The sequence below is a fragment of the Neoarius graeffei genome, chromosome 6, assembly GCF_027579695.1.
Source record: "Neoarius graeffei isolate fNeoGra1 chromosome 6, fNeoGra1.pri, whole genome shotgun sequence".
Taxonomy (NCBI): Eukaryota; Metazoa; Chordata; class Actinopteri; order Siluriformes; family Ariidae; genus Neoarius; species Neoarius graeffei.
In genome coordinates, this window is record NC_083574.1 from 49,323,533 (window position 1) to 49,344,404 (window position 20,872).

Below are 20,872 nucleotides of genomic sequence, written 5' to 3' on the forward strand. Positions count from 1 at the left end.
TGACTACGGGCGAAAGGCGGGGTACACCCTGGACAAGTCTCCAGGTCATCACAGGGCTGACACATAGACACAGACAACCATTCACACTCACATTCACACCTACGGTCAATTTAGAGTCACCAGTTAACCTAACCTGCATGTCTTTGGACTGTGGGGGAAACCGGAGCACCCAGAGGAAACCCACGTGGACACGGGGAGAACATGCAAACTCCACACAGAAAGGCCCTCGCCGGCCATGGGGCTCGAACCCAGAACCTTCTTGCTGTGAGGCGACAGCGCTAACCACTACACCCCCTCCCCATATACTGCAGCAAAAAAACAAAACAAAACTGCAGTTTGTTTGATTTAGATGTGGACATAGCATTAATCATTATGTCAGTAGAATATCCTAACAAAGATGGTGTGCTAGGACAAAAGTAAAGAAAGACTGCCAGCCCAACCGAGCATATCAAAATCCCACAATTCCCCTGGGACAATAATAACCACATTATAACCCAGTGACACTGGCTGTGTTGTGTAGTGATGATATATGATATATGATGACAAATCAACAACAACAAAGCAGCTTTCTTTGTGCTCAGAAAGCCGTTGAGAGCTGCGCAGTTTAATTGCGCAACACTGAAAGCGACGGGCACGAACGCATCTAGAGCGCGTGCTTGTGGTCACGTGCCCGTGACGTCACGAAGTCAAGTGACTGAAGCGGTTAGTCGTTTAAAGCAGCCCGTTGGTGCGGACACACAAACACACACTGCGCTGTTTGTTTCAGTAACTGGCAGAAATGAAGCTCGTTTGTTTGCTGCTCCTGGTTCTTGTTGCGTGGACAACCGACGCACTTGTTCGGTGAGTTCAGAGCTGTTTATTCAGCAGGGAGTGTTATTGGGAGCAGAGCCGCGGTTAGCTTGTTAGCTGGGAACACTGCGACAAAGCTAGCTGTAATGTTTGTGAGTGAGAGCTAATGAATTGAGTAACAGGAGTCTCTTTGCTGCTAGAGCTAATTGCGCTAACCTGAGTGCTGTGACTCAGCAAAACGCTACTGTAGTTAGATAACAGGGTCCCGTTAGGGTTATCATTAATGGACTGAAAACAAGAGTGCATGTTTGTTTGGTAAAAAGGGGAAAAAACACATGTCTTCTCATTCTTGAACCTCGCCCAGATTACAATGCATTTGGCGTCACAACTGTCAATAACCTGATTACAGGTTCGCTGGAACATTCTCTACTTGAAGTTCTGTTGTGGAGTTCACGCCTATATACACTACCGTTCAAAAGTTTGGGGTCACCCAGACAATTGTGTTTTCCATGAAAAGTCACACTTTTATTTCCCACCATAAGTTGTAAAATGAATAGAAAATATAGTCAAGACATTTTTCTGGCCATTTTGAGCATTTAATCGACCCCACAAATGTGATGCTCCAGAAACTCAATCTGCTCAAAGGAAGGTCAGTTTTATAGCTTCTCTAAAGAGCTAAACTGTTTTCAGCTGTGCTAACATGATTGTACAAGGGTTTTCTAATCATCCATTAGCCTTCTGAGGCAATGAGCAAACACATTGTACCATTAGAACACTGGAGTGAGAGTTGCTGGAAATGGGCCTCTATACACCTATGGAGATATTGCACCAAAAACCAGACATTTGCAGCTAGAATAGTCATTTACCACATTAGCAATGTATAGAGTGGATTTCTGATTAGTTTAAAGTGATCTTCATTGAAAAGAACAGTGCTTTTCTTTCAAAAATAAGGACATTTCAAAGTGACCCCAAACTTTTGAACGGTAGTGTATATAAAGGTGTGTGTAGCTGAACACACACACACACACACACACACACACACACACACAGTGTGCTCAGTGTATAGTGTTAACTGTCTGTCATGTATTTTTATCCTTAACTGCTTGGCCACATAGCTAGTCCTGCTTTGTATCAGAGTAAAGTTATTATTTGTGTAAGAAATGCTTTTTGTTATTATTTCCCAAAGGTCAAAGTGTCTTATTGTTGTTATGCACAGTAAGGACAGGTCCTCTTGCACAATGAAATTCTTAGTTTGCTGTCCACCATGAATGCCAATTATAAATAAATAATACAAAGTAAAAGTGGTATAGTATAAAATAAAGGTAAATGTAGTGTAATACAAAAATAAGCCAGTGATCGGATGTAGCAGTAATGTGCAAACAGTCAAGGACAGTTTACAGGAAGGTAGTCCATGGTTATAGACTACTCCTGTCAGCTCTTCAGGAGTCTGGTGGTGGGGGGAAAGAAAGTGTTCAAAGGGCAGGAGGATATTTAGGGCCCGAGCATCGTTCGGTGCGAAGACCCTATTGTTTTTTGAAGTATTATTAGGGTTGTTTTACAATCAGGATACACAAGCTAAAATCACATTTAACACTTGTTATCTTCAGTATCAAAAGGCTTGATAACGTTATTTTTGGTGAATGTATGGCAATATGTCATATTTAGCAAAATTACTCATGTCATTTAGAAAAAGTGCTTTTTTTTGACCGCAGGTAGCTCCAAAAGGGATGCACTTACATCATTCTTTATACCATAAAACAAATATTTGGTTCCATATCATTGGAAACATAGTTAAGTTTTAATGTTGAATGCCAGTAAGTTTTCAGACTATTTTGATCAAATTAGTATGTAATTGTGTCAAAAAATGTCCTCTCCGAGACAGCTAATTTTTCAATATAAAATAACATATCTAAAATGATTATTTTCATCCTAAATTGTGGTCAAGATATTGGGGCATAAATATTAGACAACTAACACAAAGCTTACAGCCTTATATTTAAAAGCACTGTGGAAGTAGTGGATTCTGAATTGTCAAAAAAAAAAAATGTCCTCTCTGAGAATCACTTCATTTGTTTCTCCCAGCCCTGCTTAAAGCTACACTTAATCTTGTTATAATACAAACTATTACACATGCCTATCTGTTCTTTAACTTGTCCTTCACTTAAAAACTGGTACAAGAACCCGTTTGAATCAATTTGAATTTTGGATCCCTGTGACACAAACTTTGTACCCTGATTGTAAAACAACCTATTATTATTATTATTATTATTATTATTATTATTATTCTGTCGCGCTTGGCTTTTTTTGACGCATTTCCCATGCACGAAAACTCATGAAATTTGATACACAAATCAGTCATTGTAACCGCTTCTCAGCCACAGACGTTTGGCCCCGGGCATGGCCCAGGGACTTCATAGTGCCCCTTTTTCTCACTCACTCACTCACACACACACACACACACACACACACACACACTCACACACACACACACTCAGTCATATGCATATTTATGCATACACACAACACACTCTCACAAGTACACACGCATGCACACGCAACATCTATGAGCGCTCTCTTTCTCATACACGCACCTTCTCTCTCTCCCTCTGACATGCACAATAATAGTGACCTGCCATCATTGTGCATTTTGTTGCAGACATATGAAAACTCTGCATGTACACACACACACTGCAGACACAGGAAAGCTAAGATGACTTAAGATTACAGCGTGAGATAGAGATAAGGAGGAGACATATGTATAGTTTTGTACATATATAAATGTATATTTTCACACCACAGAAACACACACTGTGTTTGTCTGTCTATCTCTCATCCGTCAAGCAGTCATGACATTTGCAACACCTTTGAACATTTGATGAATATATGAAATGTGACTTTTGTTGGGTGGTGGGATGTCCTGGGTTGCGGAACCACACGTGCGAGGGCCCGTCAAGGCCGCTAGCGGCTTTAATTAAGACTATTTTTCATCAATAGCCTTTATTTCATACCTATTAACAGTATTACAAATATAACACAATACAAAATCAGGTATACAGTAATGAAAAACAATGTTTTTTTAATGATTTATATAGACATATTAATACCTCAAATGTTCAAACTGTTTGCCCCCCCCCCCGGCATTCACACACTCCACTAATCGAGTGTGGACACCCATGCACACTGGCATAAAGGTCTTTTATCAGCATCACTTTCCTGGCAAGCCTCCTGTATGAACTGAATCACAGTATCAACAGAATGTAGCTTGCGTGTGAGAACCTTGTCTTTTTAATGAATTCTAGTATTAAATGAAACCTAGCACTGCTATTATAATACTGGAATAATCCTTACTGGATACCTACTTTTGCAGCCCCCTGTATTTTATTAGGTTCATGTTACCCAGAATAACCAGCAGGCTAAACTAAGCTGGTACATAAAATAAGCAAGCTATTGCCAGGTGAGAACTCAAACCCTTTCAAATCTACATAGTTCTGTTCTGAGATGTTTACTCTGTCAGCACTGTTGAATTGATGCTTTTTTTGGGGGGGGCCTTTGATGTGCTGGTAGTTTTTAACATCTAGAGAACGGTGTATGGCTGTGTTGTGTGTCTGACCTTTTGTGTATTCTGTTGCAGGATCCCCCTAACGAAGTTTCGTTCCATAAGGCGCTCGCTGTCTGATTCAGGCCGAGCCGTGGAGGAACTCTTGGCCAACTCTCGGCACACAAAATACAACCTGGGTTTCCCACCCAAATCCGGACCAACCCCTGAAACTCTAAAGAATTACCTGGATGTGAGTGTGGCTGGTTTTTAACCTTTAGTACCTTTTGCCCTAGTTTGCTAATCTTGTTGAGTTTGTCAAGTGGGAGGCCCTCTTAATCGGTTTCTGAAGCACCATTGTGTAGTGTGATTATTCACAGAGAAAGTAGTTTGAAAATGATTGCAATCCAAGTAATACTCAACATTGCCTATACCATAATTTCTAATACTTTTGAAATTTGGTTTGATCTATAGTGCATTGAAATGCTGTAGGAATTGGCTGTCTGCAGAATGTCTCCAAAAATAACACTGATGTTTAATCAGTCATGGGATGCCTCGTACTGTAAAATGGTACTGCTACTATTTGAGCTTGGAAATTATGTGGCAAGTAATGTTGAGTGTGTACGTCTGAGGAAGTCACGTTTCTTTGTCACTTTATTTTCACAAGAAGTAATTCCTAAGTTACTTGCCGACTGTCAGAAAATTGGATCATGTGATTAGGCATGATTTGCAAATATGCTTTTTCTGAAAGAATCATCTTGAAACTTGTTGGGTCATGATTTTGAGAAGCGTGACACAAGCATTTGATTGATCACAGTTGCTTCTCATGAGACTGTTAGTCACGCTGTCCTAGCAAATGGAGAACTATCACAATCGGGTTTGGCAACCACCTTAAGGTTGGGTAATAGTTGCTTGGTAAGCTACATTTGAAGTTTAATTTCTTTCTGTTGGTGTAAAACTAGATTATACTGACTTGAATTTTATTTTTTGCAAAATTTGAGCTGTGTGTGTGTGGGGTTTTGTTTCCCTTTCACAGGCCCAATACTATGGTGAGATAGGCCTTGGCACTCCAGTCCAGACCTTCACTGTGGTGTTTGACACAGGATCCTCCAACTTATGGGTGCCTTCCGTTCACTGCTCCTTTACTGACATTGCATGCTGTAAGTCAACACTTGGAGACTGTATGAAAATGGCGTGATTTGCAGTGTTGGTAAATTATTCATGCTACTGTTGAATGTTTGATTTTGGTCGTGAGTCATCTTGGTGCAACTTGATTTTGTTGACTCTTGCAGTGCTTCATCACAAGTATAATGGGGCCAAATCCAGCACATATGTCAAGAATGGCACTGCTTTTTCTATTCAGTATGGTACTGGGAGTCTCTCTGGCTATCTCAGCCAGGATGTTTGCACAGTAAGTTTCTTTGGATTTATTTTAAAACAAATTTTCTGTTGCACTTTTGAGTGAAGTCTGGGTTTTTGTTTTTTTTTCCTTTAAAGGTGCAATGTGTAAGAATTGGCCACCTGGCAGATTCATATTCCACCCCCCCCCAAAAAAAACCACCAGAAAGTTGGGGTGTCCACCCCATCATAAAAAAACAAGGAAATGCACACACTCCTCTCATAGAATTCACTGTCTATAGCATAAAGCTGTGTTAGTCCATCAGCAGAGATGTCCACAAGTGCTGGTGATTGGCAGTTTCCTCTGCCTACCCAGATGGTCTGCGCCGGCTACTCGATCCCAGGAAAAAAAAACCTGCCGTTCAATGTTCAAGCAATTTATATCCTCTCTGTTGCCCATAATTTGTTGCAGATCCAATTATTTCACCATGAAATTGCCTTTGATTCAGGTCTAACATGACTGGAAGCGATGCTGTATTTGAATGACTCTTGCACTCTGATTCGCTGAGCCGGACCATGTGACCATGCCATAGTGTATGTAGTTATGTTACAGAGCCGGGTAGTATACTACAGAGGGTAACTAAAGCTGTGTTCACATATATACCGGTACGATAGTGGTATAACTGTATCAATAAAGTATACCGGTACAGTTTAGTGCATCTGTCCACACTAGCGCGAAATGTTTGCGGTTTTCTTTCACGGTAGTTGAAATGCGCGAAATGTTTCCATGGTTACCGAGTAACTTCCTTCCGAGAATATGGCGGCTGAAACAACGTGTGTGCGCTTTTTGTTGTCAATGTACAGTCTATTTCTGGTGGTCATTTATTCAGTCGAATCATATAAAATGCGCGAGGCAGTTGAGAAAGAAACAAAGAAAATGAATCTCCTGTTCCAGCTGTTCCTGGCATCACTCGTCTCCTCAAAGCTCCAACAAACACAACTTTCTTTGCTCCATGTAGCTCCACGGTCGTTTTGAGCCATTTTGACGTTTTATTTACAGCTGGAAAGCACATGCGTATTGTATTGTATGAATAACCCGGAAGACGTAGGAATGGTTCATTGCGCATTATATTTGTATCGATACAGAACCGCTTCATCTGTCCACACTACAGCGAAGTCCTACTGTACCGGTACGAAACCCATACATTTGTGGGTTTTGTACCGCTACAGTTGCTAGTGTGGACAAGTGTTACGGCACGAAAGTAGTATCGTATCGGTACAAAATCCCTAGTGTGGACAGGGTATAAGAGAGCCAAGCACATCTGGAGGGAAATTTCATATGTATCTTGCAAGTATTCTACATGGAAGTGGTGGTTAGTAATTTATTAGCTGAGAATGCACCAGAAGGCATGTACATTTCTGAATGGAGCATGCCCCACACCCCCAAGCATTAATGCACCTCTGGCACACCGCGGTGGCTTTGCCTCTGCAAATTCCAGAGCCACCTCCTACTTTAAAAAAATTTTTTTTTTTTAAAGCCAGTTACTTCAGATTTTCTGGAGAACCCTGATTAGCAATTGGGTTCATACAATCTAAGTTCATAGTTATAAGTTATTGAAAGTCAACTTCTACTGAACAGCAGGGCAAGAATATGCAAAATTTTGACCAAACTGCTGAAACACTGAGAGCCAGTCAAGATGACACTTATTTTCACATGTGCTGTCAGCCTAGCGTTTACATTGTCGCTTGCTTATCTCTGCTTTTTATCAAGAAAGCAGCCGCTACTGCTCGTAACACTGCAAATCTGATCAAACCCACTGCCTGTGACTCAAAATAATTGCAGCTGAATGTTTTTTGTTTGGTTTAATAATTGGGCCAAAAATAGGAATGCCACCTTACCTTTGCTAGTGTGACACTGTGGCCTGGTAGTTTGCCACCTTGTGAATTGGCAATAGCAGATCTTTCACGCAGATCTTTCACCCAGCCACTGCAAAACTGTTCATTAGCTTCAAGGGATTTGTAACTTTTAAACTTATGTAAGGTGTATGCACTCAATCCAAAAACAAGATGGTTTAGTGTCTGGGTATGCGAGTGGAAGGTCTGTAATCCAGCTTTCTGCGATTTGTTTCTTCTGGTAGGGTCCCATTTCCATAATACAAAAATACAGCACATCAACAAAAAATGGTAACTGCAAACCCATGTTTTGGTGCCTGGATTCCAGCTGTTTGTGAATTGCAGCAATTCATTTGCTTTGCTTTTCCTTAGTTCTGGAAATAGCTTGGATGCTAACATGTACAGTGCCAGTCAAAAGTCTGGAAACACTGTCTAATTGAATTATTTTTATTAAGACACGGTCTTAAAATAACGATGGCCTGTCATTTCTCTCTACTTAGTTGAGCGGTTTTTGTGATATGGATTGTGGAATAGGTGGGTTTTTTTTATTTTATTTTAAATTATTTACTGTTTGATCTCAGGTGCATTAAGATGGCAAGAAATCGCACTAATTAACTTTTGACAAGGCACGGATATTAATTGAAAAGCTGGATAATGCCACTGATTGGCGTGCAAAGTGTCAAGGTAAACGGTGGCTACTATGAAACTTTGTTTGCCACATAATTCCATGTTATTTCTTAGTTTGTCATCAGTATTGTTCTACAATGCAGAAAATGGTTAACATACAGAAAAACCAGTGAATGAGTAGGTGAGTCCAAACTTCAGACTATGTAACCAGCAGTAACTTTCACGTATGATGACCTCACGGGCATTCTTATTCTCCTCTCATGATGGACTGATTGCAGCCTGGATGCTACAGTGATTCACGATCACCTTACTGTGGTATTACTAGATAGGTGGCCAATCCTGTCTTGGGGCTAGCTGGTTAGCATGCTAACTTCAGTAGATACCTCTGCAACGTGATATATGAACGTCTTTGACAAACATCAAAACTGTTATTTCTTCACGTTCTGATCCTTTTTAGTTAATCTTTTGTTTTAAACTGTAATTCTTACACATGGCACCTTTTAAGGCACAAATACTTCACCTTCACCAGGCGTAAGTGCACACCTGCTACACAAGCAGCATTGTTTGCATACTCCCCTGCAGATCTTGTGTACATGTAGAGGATTAAAGCGGTGACCACTAAATGGCACATCAGAGCAAAAACAACCATGTCCAGCTGTAATGTCTCCTGATTTATGCACAGCGACGTTAAACGTGCCAACTTCTGGTTTTCTTTAAAACCTTCTGTCGTGGGTGTGATGACCATGATCTGTGTCCTCAATCAAAAAGCCTCACTGTATATTCAAATGGTTACGTGTATATAGAAAAGCCACTATTCAAAAAGACTAGTATTTTAAAACAGATTTTTGGGAGAGGGATTTATTATTATTATTATCTAACCAACTGTAAAAGGAAGTGTTAGTGGCAGTACTCCATAACAGTCTAGAATAATACACAAATGTGCAGTTTGAGACAAAACTAGTCTCTTTCTTCGGTTGTGGATACAGTATGGTGCTATACTGCTGCTGTTTGTGGACGTTGGTATTGCACCACAGAGATGCCTCGCTTTAATTCCCAAGGATGTGCACAAGACACTAAATGAGCACAGGCTATGTGTGGTGGCCATCTTGTGTGTACACACATGGTCAACACCAAGTATAGATCAGCCTTTAGGTGGCTGTTTTGCTGGTTGAAATTGAAATCAAATTAATTGCAGGTTGGAGACATTGCTGTAGAGAAGCAGATATTTGGTGAAGCCATCAAGCAGCCTGGCGTTGCCTTCATTGCTGCAAAGTTTGATGGCATCCTGGGCATGGCCTACCCTCGCATTGCTGTAGATGGGGTTCCTCCAGTCTTTGACATGATGATGAGCCAGAAGAAAGTGGAGAAGAATGTCTTCTCTTTCTATCTGAACAGGTTTGTATTGCACTTGTCAGCAAATTCTTTGTAGTTTGTCATTAACTTGTTTCCATCAATGCTTCTAGGATTTGCTCAAGTAAGCATGTGATTTTTAAAAGTCCTGACAAAGTAAAGTCAGCAGTTGTGCATTAATGTGCTGAATACAGAGGAAATGTTTTGGGGTCAGTTTTGGGCCTATTAATCTGATTTTAGCAATGAATGATCACATGGTTCCAATTTTACCATGCGTGTTTTTACACTAGGCTGACTAGAGGTGTTACACTACGTTCACACTGCAGGCTGAAGTGACTCAAATCCGATTTTTTTCGCCCATATGTGACCTGTATCCGATCTTTTATTGACAATATGAATGAGACAGATCCGATTTTTTTCAAATCCGACCCAGGCCGTTTGGATATGTGGTCCTAATTCCAATTCCTATCCGATCTTTTCATATGCGACTTCAGTCTGAACCGCCAGGTCGCATTCATCCGACTTACACGTCATCAGCAAGCCACAAATGTCACTATTCTGCGCTGAAGTAGGCGGCGGGTCTCTCAAAAAAAGTTACAACAACATGGCGCATGACATCAATGCGACTCCGCACCCACACGTTCCTTTGAACGGAGGTTGCAGTCACTACCCCGCAGAACGCCTGAGCCAAAACCTTTGCCCTCTTCCTTCTCAACCTCCTCCTTAACATCAGGCTATTGTGTATGTTCTGGCTCCGTTGCAACAACAACTGCATCATCGCCAGGTACTCCATGCTGGCTACTGTCATACACAGGAAACTTTAGGTTACTTCCGTAAACACTGGCCATGCTCACTGCATGTGACGTCGTCGTATCCTGCAATGCGCATGCAGAACACTTTTAGGTCGCTTTTCGTTCATACTGAGGATCACGTACAAGTCGCATATATTTGTTAATGTGAACGACCTCACAAAAAAATCGGAATTGAGCATTAAGCCTTGCAGTGTGAACGTAGTGTTATTCACAAGCCAATTTTAGTCTGTTCATGGTGGAAGTCTTGCACCTTTATTCTGCCTCATGTTCTGTATAAAGCATCTGAATGCGGAATGGTGTGTGTGGTGTTTTTATGATGATCTACCTCTGAGCTGGAATGATTGGTAATAAAAGAACAGAATTGATGTCTGTGTAAAAGGGACAGGTGGCACGGTGAGACCAGGGTGTGACTATTTTGACTGGCCATCTATTTTCCAAGATGGTACAAATTCAAATGTCCACATGCCTTTTTGTTTCAAATCGCTTCCTACTTCTCTTTGCTTTTTTTTTTCCCCTCTAAAATTATTCTGATCACACAGACATCTCGACTCTCCTCTTCCTCGTGTGTATGGAGGCTGTTACTGCCCATAAATGTGAATTACTTAACAAAAGTGATCACGTATTGCATATGATGCTTAGTGACTTTGCTTGTGCTTGAAGAGCGGTACAAGTGCACACAGCTAACAAAACTCCTCAGCACTCAGTTCATAGTTTAGCATGGTCTCAATGCCATCCAGGAATGATTTTATTCTCAAAGAACTATGGAGGATGTTTTTAACAAGGTGCCACCGCAGTGTTTTAGAATTTCATGTTCATCTGAAGCATCTCACTTTTTTTGTTAACTTTTTTTTTATTAGGTATTATGAAGAAATCAAAAACAAGTCTTATTGCCATGAAATAACCTTAGGTGTTGGCTTAAATTGCACACTGGTGCAGTTTCATACCAGCTTTTAGTTCACTGTAAGTCTCTAAAGCTGGAATATTGAGGTGCTTGACTTGCACCTCTGGATCAGCTTCTGGATCAGATTATAAAACAACTTGGGGCTGGGCAATATAGCTGACAAACTTGTTTCATCAGTCACTTTATTTTTAATTACTAGGAGAAAAAAGGTTGAACGTAATAATTTTATTTTGATCTTAAACACTTTCCTCATCGTCTGCGGTGTTTCCCATACATGTACTTTACTCAGGTGGGCCACCCAGGAATATAAATAAGCGTAAAGAGCAAGAATGTTCTGAGGGCAATTGAATGTAAAGCACTGTGTCGTGCTGAAATGATTGGTCAAATAGCTGACCATATGAACAGAAGGTTTTTGCTCTGTAGATGTGTGCTGTAGCCACCTGGAGCGCTTGAGTCCTGTCAGCACCTTCAGCTTTGTAATGGTGTTCTCTCTAATAGTTTTTTTTTTTTTTTTAAATTAAATAAAGTGTACAGTTGGTCATTATATATAAATTTATTGGTCTGTAACAGAAACTAAGGCAAGTTTGCACTTCAGCGACAGTAACAGCGCTAGAGGGTGGAGTTAAAGTAATGTGACTGCATTTGAGACTGATCAGCTGATTTGAGGTGGAAGCCCCTAATCATATCATCTCTAGCCGCTTTATCCTGTTCTACAGGGTCGCAGGCAAGCTGGAGCCTATCCCAGCTGACTACGGGCGAAAGGCGGGGTACACCCTGGACAAGTCGCCAGGTCATCACAGGGCTGACACATAGACACAGACAACCATTCACATTCACACCTACGGTCAATTTAGAGTCACCAGTTAACCTAACGTGCATGTCTTTGGACTGTGGGGGAAACCGGAGCACCCGGAGGAAACCCACGCGGACACGGGGAGAACATGCAAACTCCACACAGAAAGGGGCTCGAACCCGGACCTTCTTGCTGTGAGGCGACAGTGCTAACCACTACACCACCGTGCTGCCTGCCCCCACTCATACTTGTGAAAAAATACTATTCAGAACCTACCTCCTGGATGTTGTAGATTTAGACGTTTGTGGTTAACGTGGTATTGCATAACCATGTTTCTTCAAGGTGGCCAAATCTCCCAGCAAACCTTGGCTCAGCCATTTCCTCAGTTTCAGCTTATCTCTACACCATTTCTCAAGATTGTGATTTCATACTCCTGATTTAGATCCACTCCATTCACCTTTGTAAACAAGTTGCCACAGGTCATTTGAGTAGTGGCGAATCGACTTTTGAATATTCAAGTGCATGCACTTTTTTTTTTTTTTTTTAATCCAAAACTGTTACTAAAGTGCAGTTATCCTGAAATTAATAGGCTTCCCCCCCCCTCCCCTTTAAGTGTTTTTCTGGAGCCTGTGGTTGTCACTGATGGAGAACATGCATGATTTCACTGAGCAGCACAAGTGGATGACTTCAATGTGACCTGAAATCAGTGGCTTTTTTTTTTTTGGGCAGTTAGTGCAGGCCCTTTCCACTGGCTACCACCACAAGTATATTTAAGGCCTGTGAGAACTCTGCTCATTTCTTACTCTATGCTGTTGATCATGTGGCTGAACTATACACATCTTAGCACGCTCCATTGTAAAGGCATATGATGGGCTGTTTATACAGCTGAACTTGATACATTTGTAGTTTCCCTAAACATTGACTTTTTTTTCCCCCCCTCCCCCGTTATTGCTGTTTAAGTGTCCGATGATGCATATTGCCATCACTCAGGCCGATATCAACTTTTTGTACCACTGACTTAAGCACACATCTTGGTTGGTTTGATTCTTTGGTAGGAACCCAGATACTCAGCCTGGTGGTGAACTCCTGCTGGGAGGCACAGACCCAAAGTACTACACTGGAGACTTTCACTATGTCGACATCACCCGCCAGGCATACTGGCAGATTCACATGGACGGGTGAGAGCTCATCTTTGTCATACTTACTTACTGCAAAGTCATGCTTCTGACTTCCTTTCTTGAGAGGAAGTTAGTTTGTGCTGATCTCAAGGCAGAAACAGTCACGTTTTTATTGAGAAACTTGCAAACTTTCACATGAATCTGAAGGCCCCCCAGTCAAGGCTAGGTTTAATCATATCTATTTAAGAGCTTTTCTTTACTATGTACTTGGAAACCTTGACAAAGTTTGTTTTGCTCTTGCATAATCAGTGCTAGATTCATGAGAAGTTAGCTGGTTTAACATGATTGTGGGTTTGTTTCTTCAGTGTGACCATTGGCAGTCAGCTGACCCTTTGTAAGGGAGGCTGTGAAGCCATTGTGGACACTGGTACGTCTCTGATCACCGGACCTGCCGCTGAAATCAGGGCTCTCCAAAAGGCCATCGGAGCCATTCCCCTGATCCAGGGAGAGGTACACAGTCACTGATATTAGGACTTTAGACACTTGTAGAATACTGAACTCCTTGCATGCCATGAAAAGACTTTAATCCTACTAATGACTTATTTAGACAGTCAATTCAGGTACGGCTGTCCCAAGGTAAACTTGTAAGCATTTAAAACAAGCCTTGCCTTTTTCTGGGATTGTTGCTAAAAGTTGATTTGTTTCTTGGTAGTACATGGTTGACTGCAAGAAGGTGCCTTCCCTTCCCACCATTTCCTTCAGTTTGGGTGGACAGTCCTACACACTGACTGGAGAACAGTACATTCTCAAGGTTAGTCACATGTAAAAATGGTTTGTTGCAGTTTTAAGCAACTGTGTAGAAAGGAAGCGGTGACATTTTTACATGGTCAAATTTAACTGTTTTCCTCAAATGATATATTGAAGTCACTCAAGTGTGAGTCGTGTGTGGTTTTACACATCAGGTTACATACTGTCACAACTAGGTCAAGGTATGACTGACTTTTTTTCTTCTCTCTTTCCCCTTTTGGTAAATTGTGTATACACCCATACACAGGAGAGCCAGGCTGGTAGACAAATCTGTCTGAGTGGATTCATGGCTCTGGATATCCCTCCTCCTGCTGGGCCACTGTGGATTCTTGGAGATGTGTTCATTGGACAGTACTACACCATGTTTGACCGTGAGAACAATCGTGTGGGCTTTGCAAAGGCTGTTTAGACCATCACACTGTTCAGAAAAGGCAAGCCTACAAAGGGTAGAAAAAGGAGTAATGCAGGAAAAGCTCTAAACCCTCCACTAGAATCATATCAGCTGCCATTTATAATAGTGATATGATGGTATTGTTTGCACAGTGCTTCTTTAGCTCCCTAATACTCCGTTTCCGTGAGCTTCAGAAGCTTAAATCAGGGAAAAGCCCAGAAATAATTATACATGCTAGCAAAGTAATGACTTATGGTTTTTAAATTAGCAGCTAGGAAAGGATGTACAATTTTTTTAAATTTTTTTTTTATTTAGCCATTGATTTCTTTTTCTGTCTTTACCTGAAATTGGATAAAAATTGTTCAAGTGATCAACCTCATGTTTTACTACCTGCTCATCTACTGAATTGTCTTGTGTGGGTTTGAGGAAGAGCATTGCATTTGTATTTATCTGCTGTGATTGAAAATTGTGATTACACTAGTTACTGTAATTTATACTTTTTCCTTCCAGAGTTTGGTCAAACAATAAAAGTCTGGACAGAACAAATAACAGGAACTTGCTTGGATTGATTTTTTTTTTTTAATTGTAATGCTGAAAAACATAGGTCAAAGCACAGTTATTTATACTCTGACAGAGTAACAAACATGGCATTTAGGGATTTGAGCAATTTTTACTTGGATAAACATTTTTGGTTAAAAAAAAAAAATTTACAGCAGCGATATTGTATAAGTGAATTATTAGGCACACATTTGAACAATCATTTTAGGTTGTAAAGGTCTTGGAGCACAATTAGCAAAAAAAGACGTATTGCAGGTTTCACTGCTTACATTACATTCTAAACACTTCTGCTAAGCTGTTTCTAATTGTGTTGGTGGCAAGTCCCTATCCTTATTCCAGATATGATCAGTATTTACAGAATGCTCCTGTGATGAGTGGATGTATGAAAAGAAATGGTGTGTGCAAAACCAGCATAATCAATGTTTAGGGCTACTGGATTGTCTAATATCTGTAGATGAAATACTGGTCATGAGGAGGGGAGGGCTGAAGAGCTGCAGTCATACAGGAATATTAACTTGATACATGATAGCAAAATAACCAGTTTGTTCACATGTAAGCCATGAACTCAACTGAGGAGAGAAAAACAAGACATGACTTGCCAGATATGCCTGAGTCTGACTTTTATAAAGGCATGTCAACCATGAGATGGCCATTGGAGGTGGGCTCTGCTTGACCTGTGGAGCTGCTCTGTTTACGGTTAGGTGGCATGGGAGAAGGAGCCTCACTTGGTGTCTTTCCCTGGAGGAGACTGGTGTCATCTCCCTCTTGCCTTGTTCTGTGAACACTCTCTTTAATGATCCGACCCTTCTTGTAGGAGATGGCTGGGCCACAGGCCTTCTCGTCAATCAAGTTGAAACATCGCAACACCAACACCAAAGGGACAGGAAAAATAGCAATGATCATTAACATGATGTAGATAGCCAGGCCCCATGGAGGATAATTGAGTAATTGGTCCTGAGCCTGAAACACATGGAGAACATCTACATTACTCAAACGCCTTAATCCTGAGGTTAGAGTTATTCAATCATCCATTCAGCACTGCAGTACAGAAACCCCCCCCCCCAAAAAAAAATCCCTAAAGGACCAACCAGCTCCTGGATCCAGGCTCTGTAGGTGGGTGGATTCTTGCCTAGCTTGATGATGCTAGCAGCCAGCAGGGTAAGCAGCATCAGAGGAGTAACATACTTCCACATGTAGTAGTAATAACGGAATGGAGTGAAACCCAGCATGTCCTGTAAATCCTTAAAAAACCTAGAAAATGGGCATAACTCAACTTTGTCAGTTGGTTTTGATTTCATCTGCATGCATAGAGCATTAAATAATTTAAAAAGGTTCTGACAAACATCTTGAAACTTCAGCAAGAGAAATGGAACATTTTTGCCCAGAATTCAACCTTGCAGTCACCTGACTTTTGTTAGCAGTTTTACCGGAAGTGAAATAGCTGGTGGTCTAAACGGCTGCAGTAGCGCAAACAACTAGCGATAACTTGGAGTATGCTGGTAATCTAGAAACCACTGCTTGCTTTAGATATATTCAGAAGATTGCCATGTGCAATGGAATCGACCCCTACAGTCTGGGAAAGAAGGATGTGTCATACGATCGAGTTCCCTGACATCTTCAACTAGCTGGTGTTGCAGACATCCTTCTACACTGCAAAACACATGAAAGTGTGCAAGAGTATAGAGGCTTACGTTTTTGTGTGGGGCTAGGTAAAGGACCTCGCTATCAAGCCGCTGCTGAATCAATCCTGTATTATTATTAAAGCTTTTCGTTCATGTCTTTACAATGAAGCGGTGCAAGTTGAAGTTTAAACAAAAATTTTCTTGATTCCTCACTTGTGTTGGGGCTTATCTCTCCAGTACATCATTTACAAAGATCATCAGAAACCCCTTTAAAAGACCTGGATCTTAAACAAGACGGAGAAGTGATCACAGCACATTGTAACTGTATGGCTGGGTAAGAATTTTGTTGCAAACTTCACACACGAACTTTGTGAGGAGTAAACAAAAACAGCTAGGGACTTGTGTTTCGTGACTTTAAAAAAAATAAATTAAAAAGACAAGTACTTGGAAAACATTAACAGCAGCTGAGAGGGAGATACAAACCTTTCATGAAGCGATCACTGCAGACTTGAGCATGCTTCGACTCTGCTCCCTTCGATTTCAGTGAGAGGTTCAAAGGCCACCTTTCTCAATGTCTTTGTGAAAGACAGTGTTTATTCACTTTTTTTTTAAATTAGTTCACGGGGAACCCTGAAGAAACTTCAGTTTCACAGGTTGTTCAAATCTATCAGACAACGCAAGCGAAAGGCATTTTGCATGCGAGCAATGCACCTTCTCTGTACAAACGCTTTGTCAACTGAGCTTTAGTAGACCACCAGCTAAAGTTTTGAATAACTAATGAGGTGGCTGTGATGTCATGCGAAACCCAGCAACGTGTAAGCGTTTTGCTGAGATAAAATGCATTCTGCATTTTACAATTCTGGAGATTGTCAAAGCAAGTGAGCAGCAATATCATGCAACTCACCATGGGGCGTTTGACCTACTTTTAACCAAAACAAGGCGGTGTGGGCAAACATGGCAGGCTCTGCTCTCCTGCCAGCTAAAAGCCACTGGAAAAGAAAAGGAAAGCCTGCCTAGTGAGTGCAACTGCAAGATAGAACATGGGTCATTTTTCTGGACAGGTAATCATTATAGCTAGCGTGTCGCCATCTTGGCCTTAGAATGCATGGGCTTGACTCGACAGTAGCGAGTAAGGAGTTATACATGTAATGTTTTGATCTTACTGAGAAAGAAATAACACAAAAGCAGTAATCGATCTATTCGCGACGGTCAACCACAACTTCCATACCTGCGACTCAAAACTGAAGTCGATGCAGAGTCAATGTTTTCTGCACATCTTTGTGTGACGCAGTTCCATAATTATGCTAATTAGTTAAAGCTTCTCACGTTTGGCCATTCCCGTAGGACCATACTGTTTACCTCAAGAGGTAGGTTATTCGGTCCCAATAAAGGAGAAACGTGACCCTCAGCACATCAAAATGATCACATCTCACCTGCATGATATTGTTCTTGTGAGACACAGGAAAATGCCATGCACTTTTTTTTTTTGAAAATTTCAGATGACTTTGCAGTCAGCACCTTTTAATTCCTTGTATATTCCATTTACATCTGCTTCTTACCACACACTGACAGAGCCATCTTTCCAGACTTTTGTAATAGGATGTTACAAATAATGTTAAACTCATTTCCTCAATTATGTTTGTTTTACTTTGACTAAATGTGGAAATGGTCATTGTTAACTGCTGGGAACGGTTAAAGATTCCTATAGACCCCTTTCACATGACGTCACCACGCCATGAGATTTTGTTAGGCGCCATATTGGAAGACCAAGTACATGCACTCACAATATAAAACAAAGTACGAGCGAGAGTGAAGTGACACGATGGATGATAATTCTGGTTATGTGAGTACATTACCAGCTGCAGAAAGGGCACGGTATGTGGAGAAACTGGCTGTGATTGATGGGTTTGACCCATATGATAAGACTCGCGGCAAGGGAGAATGGAAACATAAGGAGGACCTGACACCAATTCTGCCATCTGTTTGCTACCCAGACATTGTAAACTATTTGTTGTTTACACCCAGTGCCTACACTCAGTGTTCGAACTACGCTGATATTTTCGGGGGGAGTCCCTTTTTTTCCCCTCTTGGGCCGCTTGCGCTTGTCTCGGAGCGCGGATCTCCAAACACATGAGAAGCCTTGCGCTTGTCTCGGAGCACGGATCTCCAAACACATGAGAAGCCTTGCGCTTGTCTCGGAGCACGGATCTCCAAACACATGAGAAGCCTCTCTTACGCACATATCACGCGGACTCCACACCTCCACACACGCATCGCGTCTGAAGTCATAACTCATCAGGGGAAATCGTGTCCACATTGGCATGTTCAAAAAACAACCTCGCGTCAACAAGGATACCACACGCAAGAAAAAAAAAACAAAACAAAACAGGTCAGGCTACTCAACAACCAACCTGGCAGCAGCGAGCAAGCCCCAAACCATCCTAAATTATTATTATTAAATTGTAGAAGTCTGGAAGGCTTGCTCCTCATACAGTTATCAACTTGGGGCCAATTTAGCATGTTTTAAATCTGAATTTCTTGCATTTGCTTACCTCAAAGTGTCCGCAGATCATGCACAGACTTATCCATTATATCCACAGTTTTTTGCCAAGTCTCACACAGGTTTCTTTCAAGTCTACTGTTGGGCCAATAAATCATAAATAAAACAGCTCAGATTTGTTTAAGTCGTTTGCCACTCCACTTTATTCTCGTGGGTTCACATACCGCTGCCGTTATTATCCCCTTATCACAAGTTTGTTGGTCTTCCAATATGGCGCAGGGTCTGTTTACTTCCGGTTTCGGGTGACGTCAGTGAAAGGGGTCTATACAGAGCAAACAATATCTACCACAGCCCATAGCAACAGGACATTCTTGCATTAATCAACAGAAAACACCTACATCTCTGTGCAAACCACAGGGAAAAGGGAAGAAAAAAAAAAAATCCTCCTTGTGTGTAACATACTTTTCAATGCCATAGACCCAGACTACAGCAATGATTTCCAGAATCATTAAAATGAGGAGAGGCAGCGCAGCACAGTAGTCAAACATGGTCACAAAGTAGTTTCCTGATCGCTGGACAAAGATTAGACCGACACTGAATGCCAGCAAACAGCAGCAGACTGTAAAAAAATCGGAGGAAGAAAGTGTGAAGGACTGTGCGTACATGGAATACTGTAGTGTGTGAAGGCTGTGCTCGACTCTGACCTGTCGCGTATTCCTTCCGCACTTTAAAAGTATCCACAAAGGGTGAGAGGATACCCTCCATTATACCAAACATACTGCCAAGCCCCAGGTTCACCAACATGAGGAAGAACATGACGGACCAGAAAGGAGAGGCAGGCAAGTGGGTCATGGCCTCAGTGAAGGCAATGAAGGCAAGTCCTGTGCCCTGCACTGCCTGAGTGATACAGACAGAGAAACAGCATAGTTATTTACAGACTGCTTTAGGTCATTTCAGCATGAATGGGGGAAGAAAAAAAAAAGTCAGGGGAAATTAACTGGAGAGAATAAACTTGGAATAGTTCTCTAAACCTGCTGTGAAAAACTGTAGGACCCTGTTCTGTCCAAAATTAAATATATAAAACCATACTACTCACCTTCAAAGCTCTCCAGAACCTTGCATCTTCTTACATCTGTGATCTTCTGACCCCTTATACTCCATCCCGCCCTATCAGATTCTAGCTAGAATCTCCTTGCTGTTCCTTGCACTAGACTCTCTACCCTGGGTGGCAGGTCCTTCAGTGCCATGGCTCCCAAGCTCTGGAATTCCCTTCCTCAGCCCCTCAGTGTCTGCGCTTCTCTTCCTTTCTTCAAATCTCATCTCAACCTGTTTCATGAACATTTCTCCACCAGTGCATAAACTCACTACTCTTTATCAACTTTTTTTTTTTTGGGGGGGGGGGGGGGGGGGGGGGGGTCTCTGACCTACGTAAAGCAACCTTGAGTTTTAGAAAGGCGCTATATAAATGTAAATTATTATTATGAATGCAACTTTGGATTTTCAGTAATACCATCGCATTTATACAGCAATCATTTAGTACAAAAAAAAAAAAGGATGTAAATCAGAAGTGATGCAAAAAGCTACACTTCTGACTGTAGCTACCAAACAAGGCCACAACTGTTGCTTCAAAAAAAAATTTTCAGAATGGAGACAAACACAGTAACTATGACAAAACCAAACTTGGTTACTGCCTGGAATAAAGACCAAGTCAATCAAGTGACTGTGGTTGTGTGTCAACAGGAAGTTAAAAGCATCAGTCTCGCAGGCACCAACCACGCGCTTTTCCACTGGTTCAACCACATGAGAAAAGTCTCTTTTTTTTTTTTTTTTAAATACTC

At 41.4% G+C, this 20,872-nt stretch overlaps 2 protein-coding genes across 2 annotated transcripts in view; one reads left to right on the top strand and one right to left on the bottom strand.

The window, feature by feature from the left end:
- The first annotated feature begins 683 nt into the window (after positions 1–683).
- Positions 684–14,903, top strand: ctsd (cathepsin D). Its single transcript, XM_060923769.1, has 9 exons — positions 684–840; positions 4,421–4,577; positions 5,361–5,484; positions 5,617–5,735; positions 9,378–9,577; positions 13,094–13,216; positions 13,522–13,666; positions 13,869–13,967; positions 14,211–14,903. Exons 1-9 carry the CDS (start codon positions 779–781, stop codon positions 14,370–14,372), a joined length of 1,191 nt encoding a protein of 396 aa, XP_060779752.1. The 5' UTR covers positions 684–778; the 3' UTR covers positions 14,373–14,903.
- A 131-nt stretch (positions 14,904–15,034) lies between these two features.
- Positions 15,035–20,872, bottom strand: part of slc6a15 (solute carrier family 6 member 15) — a 55,925-nt gene continuing 50,087 nt past the window's right edge. Inside the window, exons 9-12 of the mRNA XM_060922935.1 lie at positions 19,739–19,931; positions 19,497–19,653; positions 16,001–16,163; positions 15,035–15,872 (exon numbers count right to left, since the gene is read on the bottom strand). Coding sequence (XP_060778918.1) covers positions 15,534–15,872; positions 16,001–16,163; positions 19,497–19,653; positions 19,739–19,931 — 852 coding nt within the window. The 3' untranslated portion in view covers positions 15,035–15,533. The remainder of the gene's footprint in view (positions 15,873–16,000; positions 16,164–19,496; positions 19,654–19,738; positions 19,932–20,872) is intronic.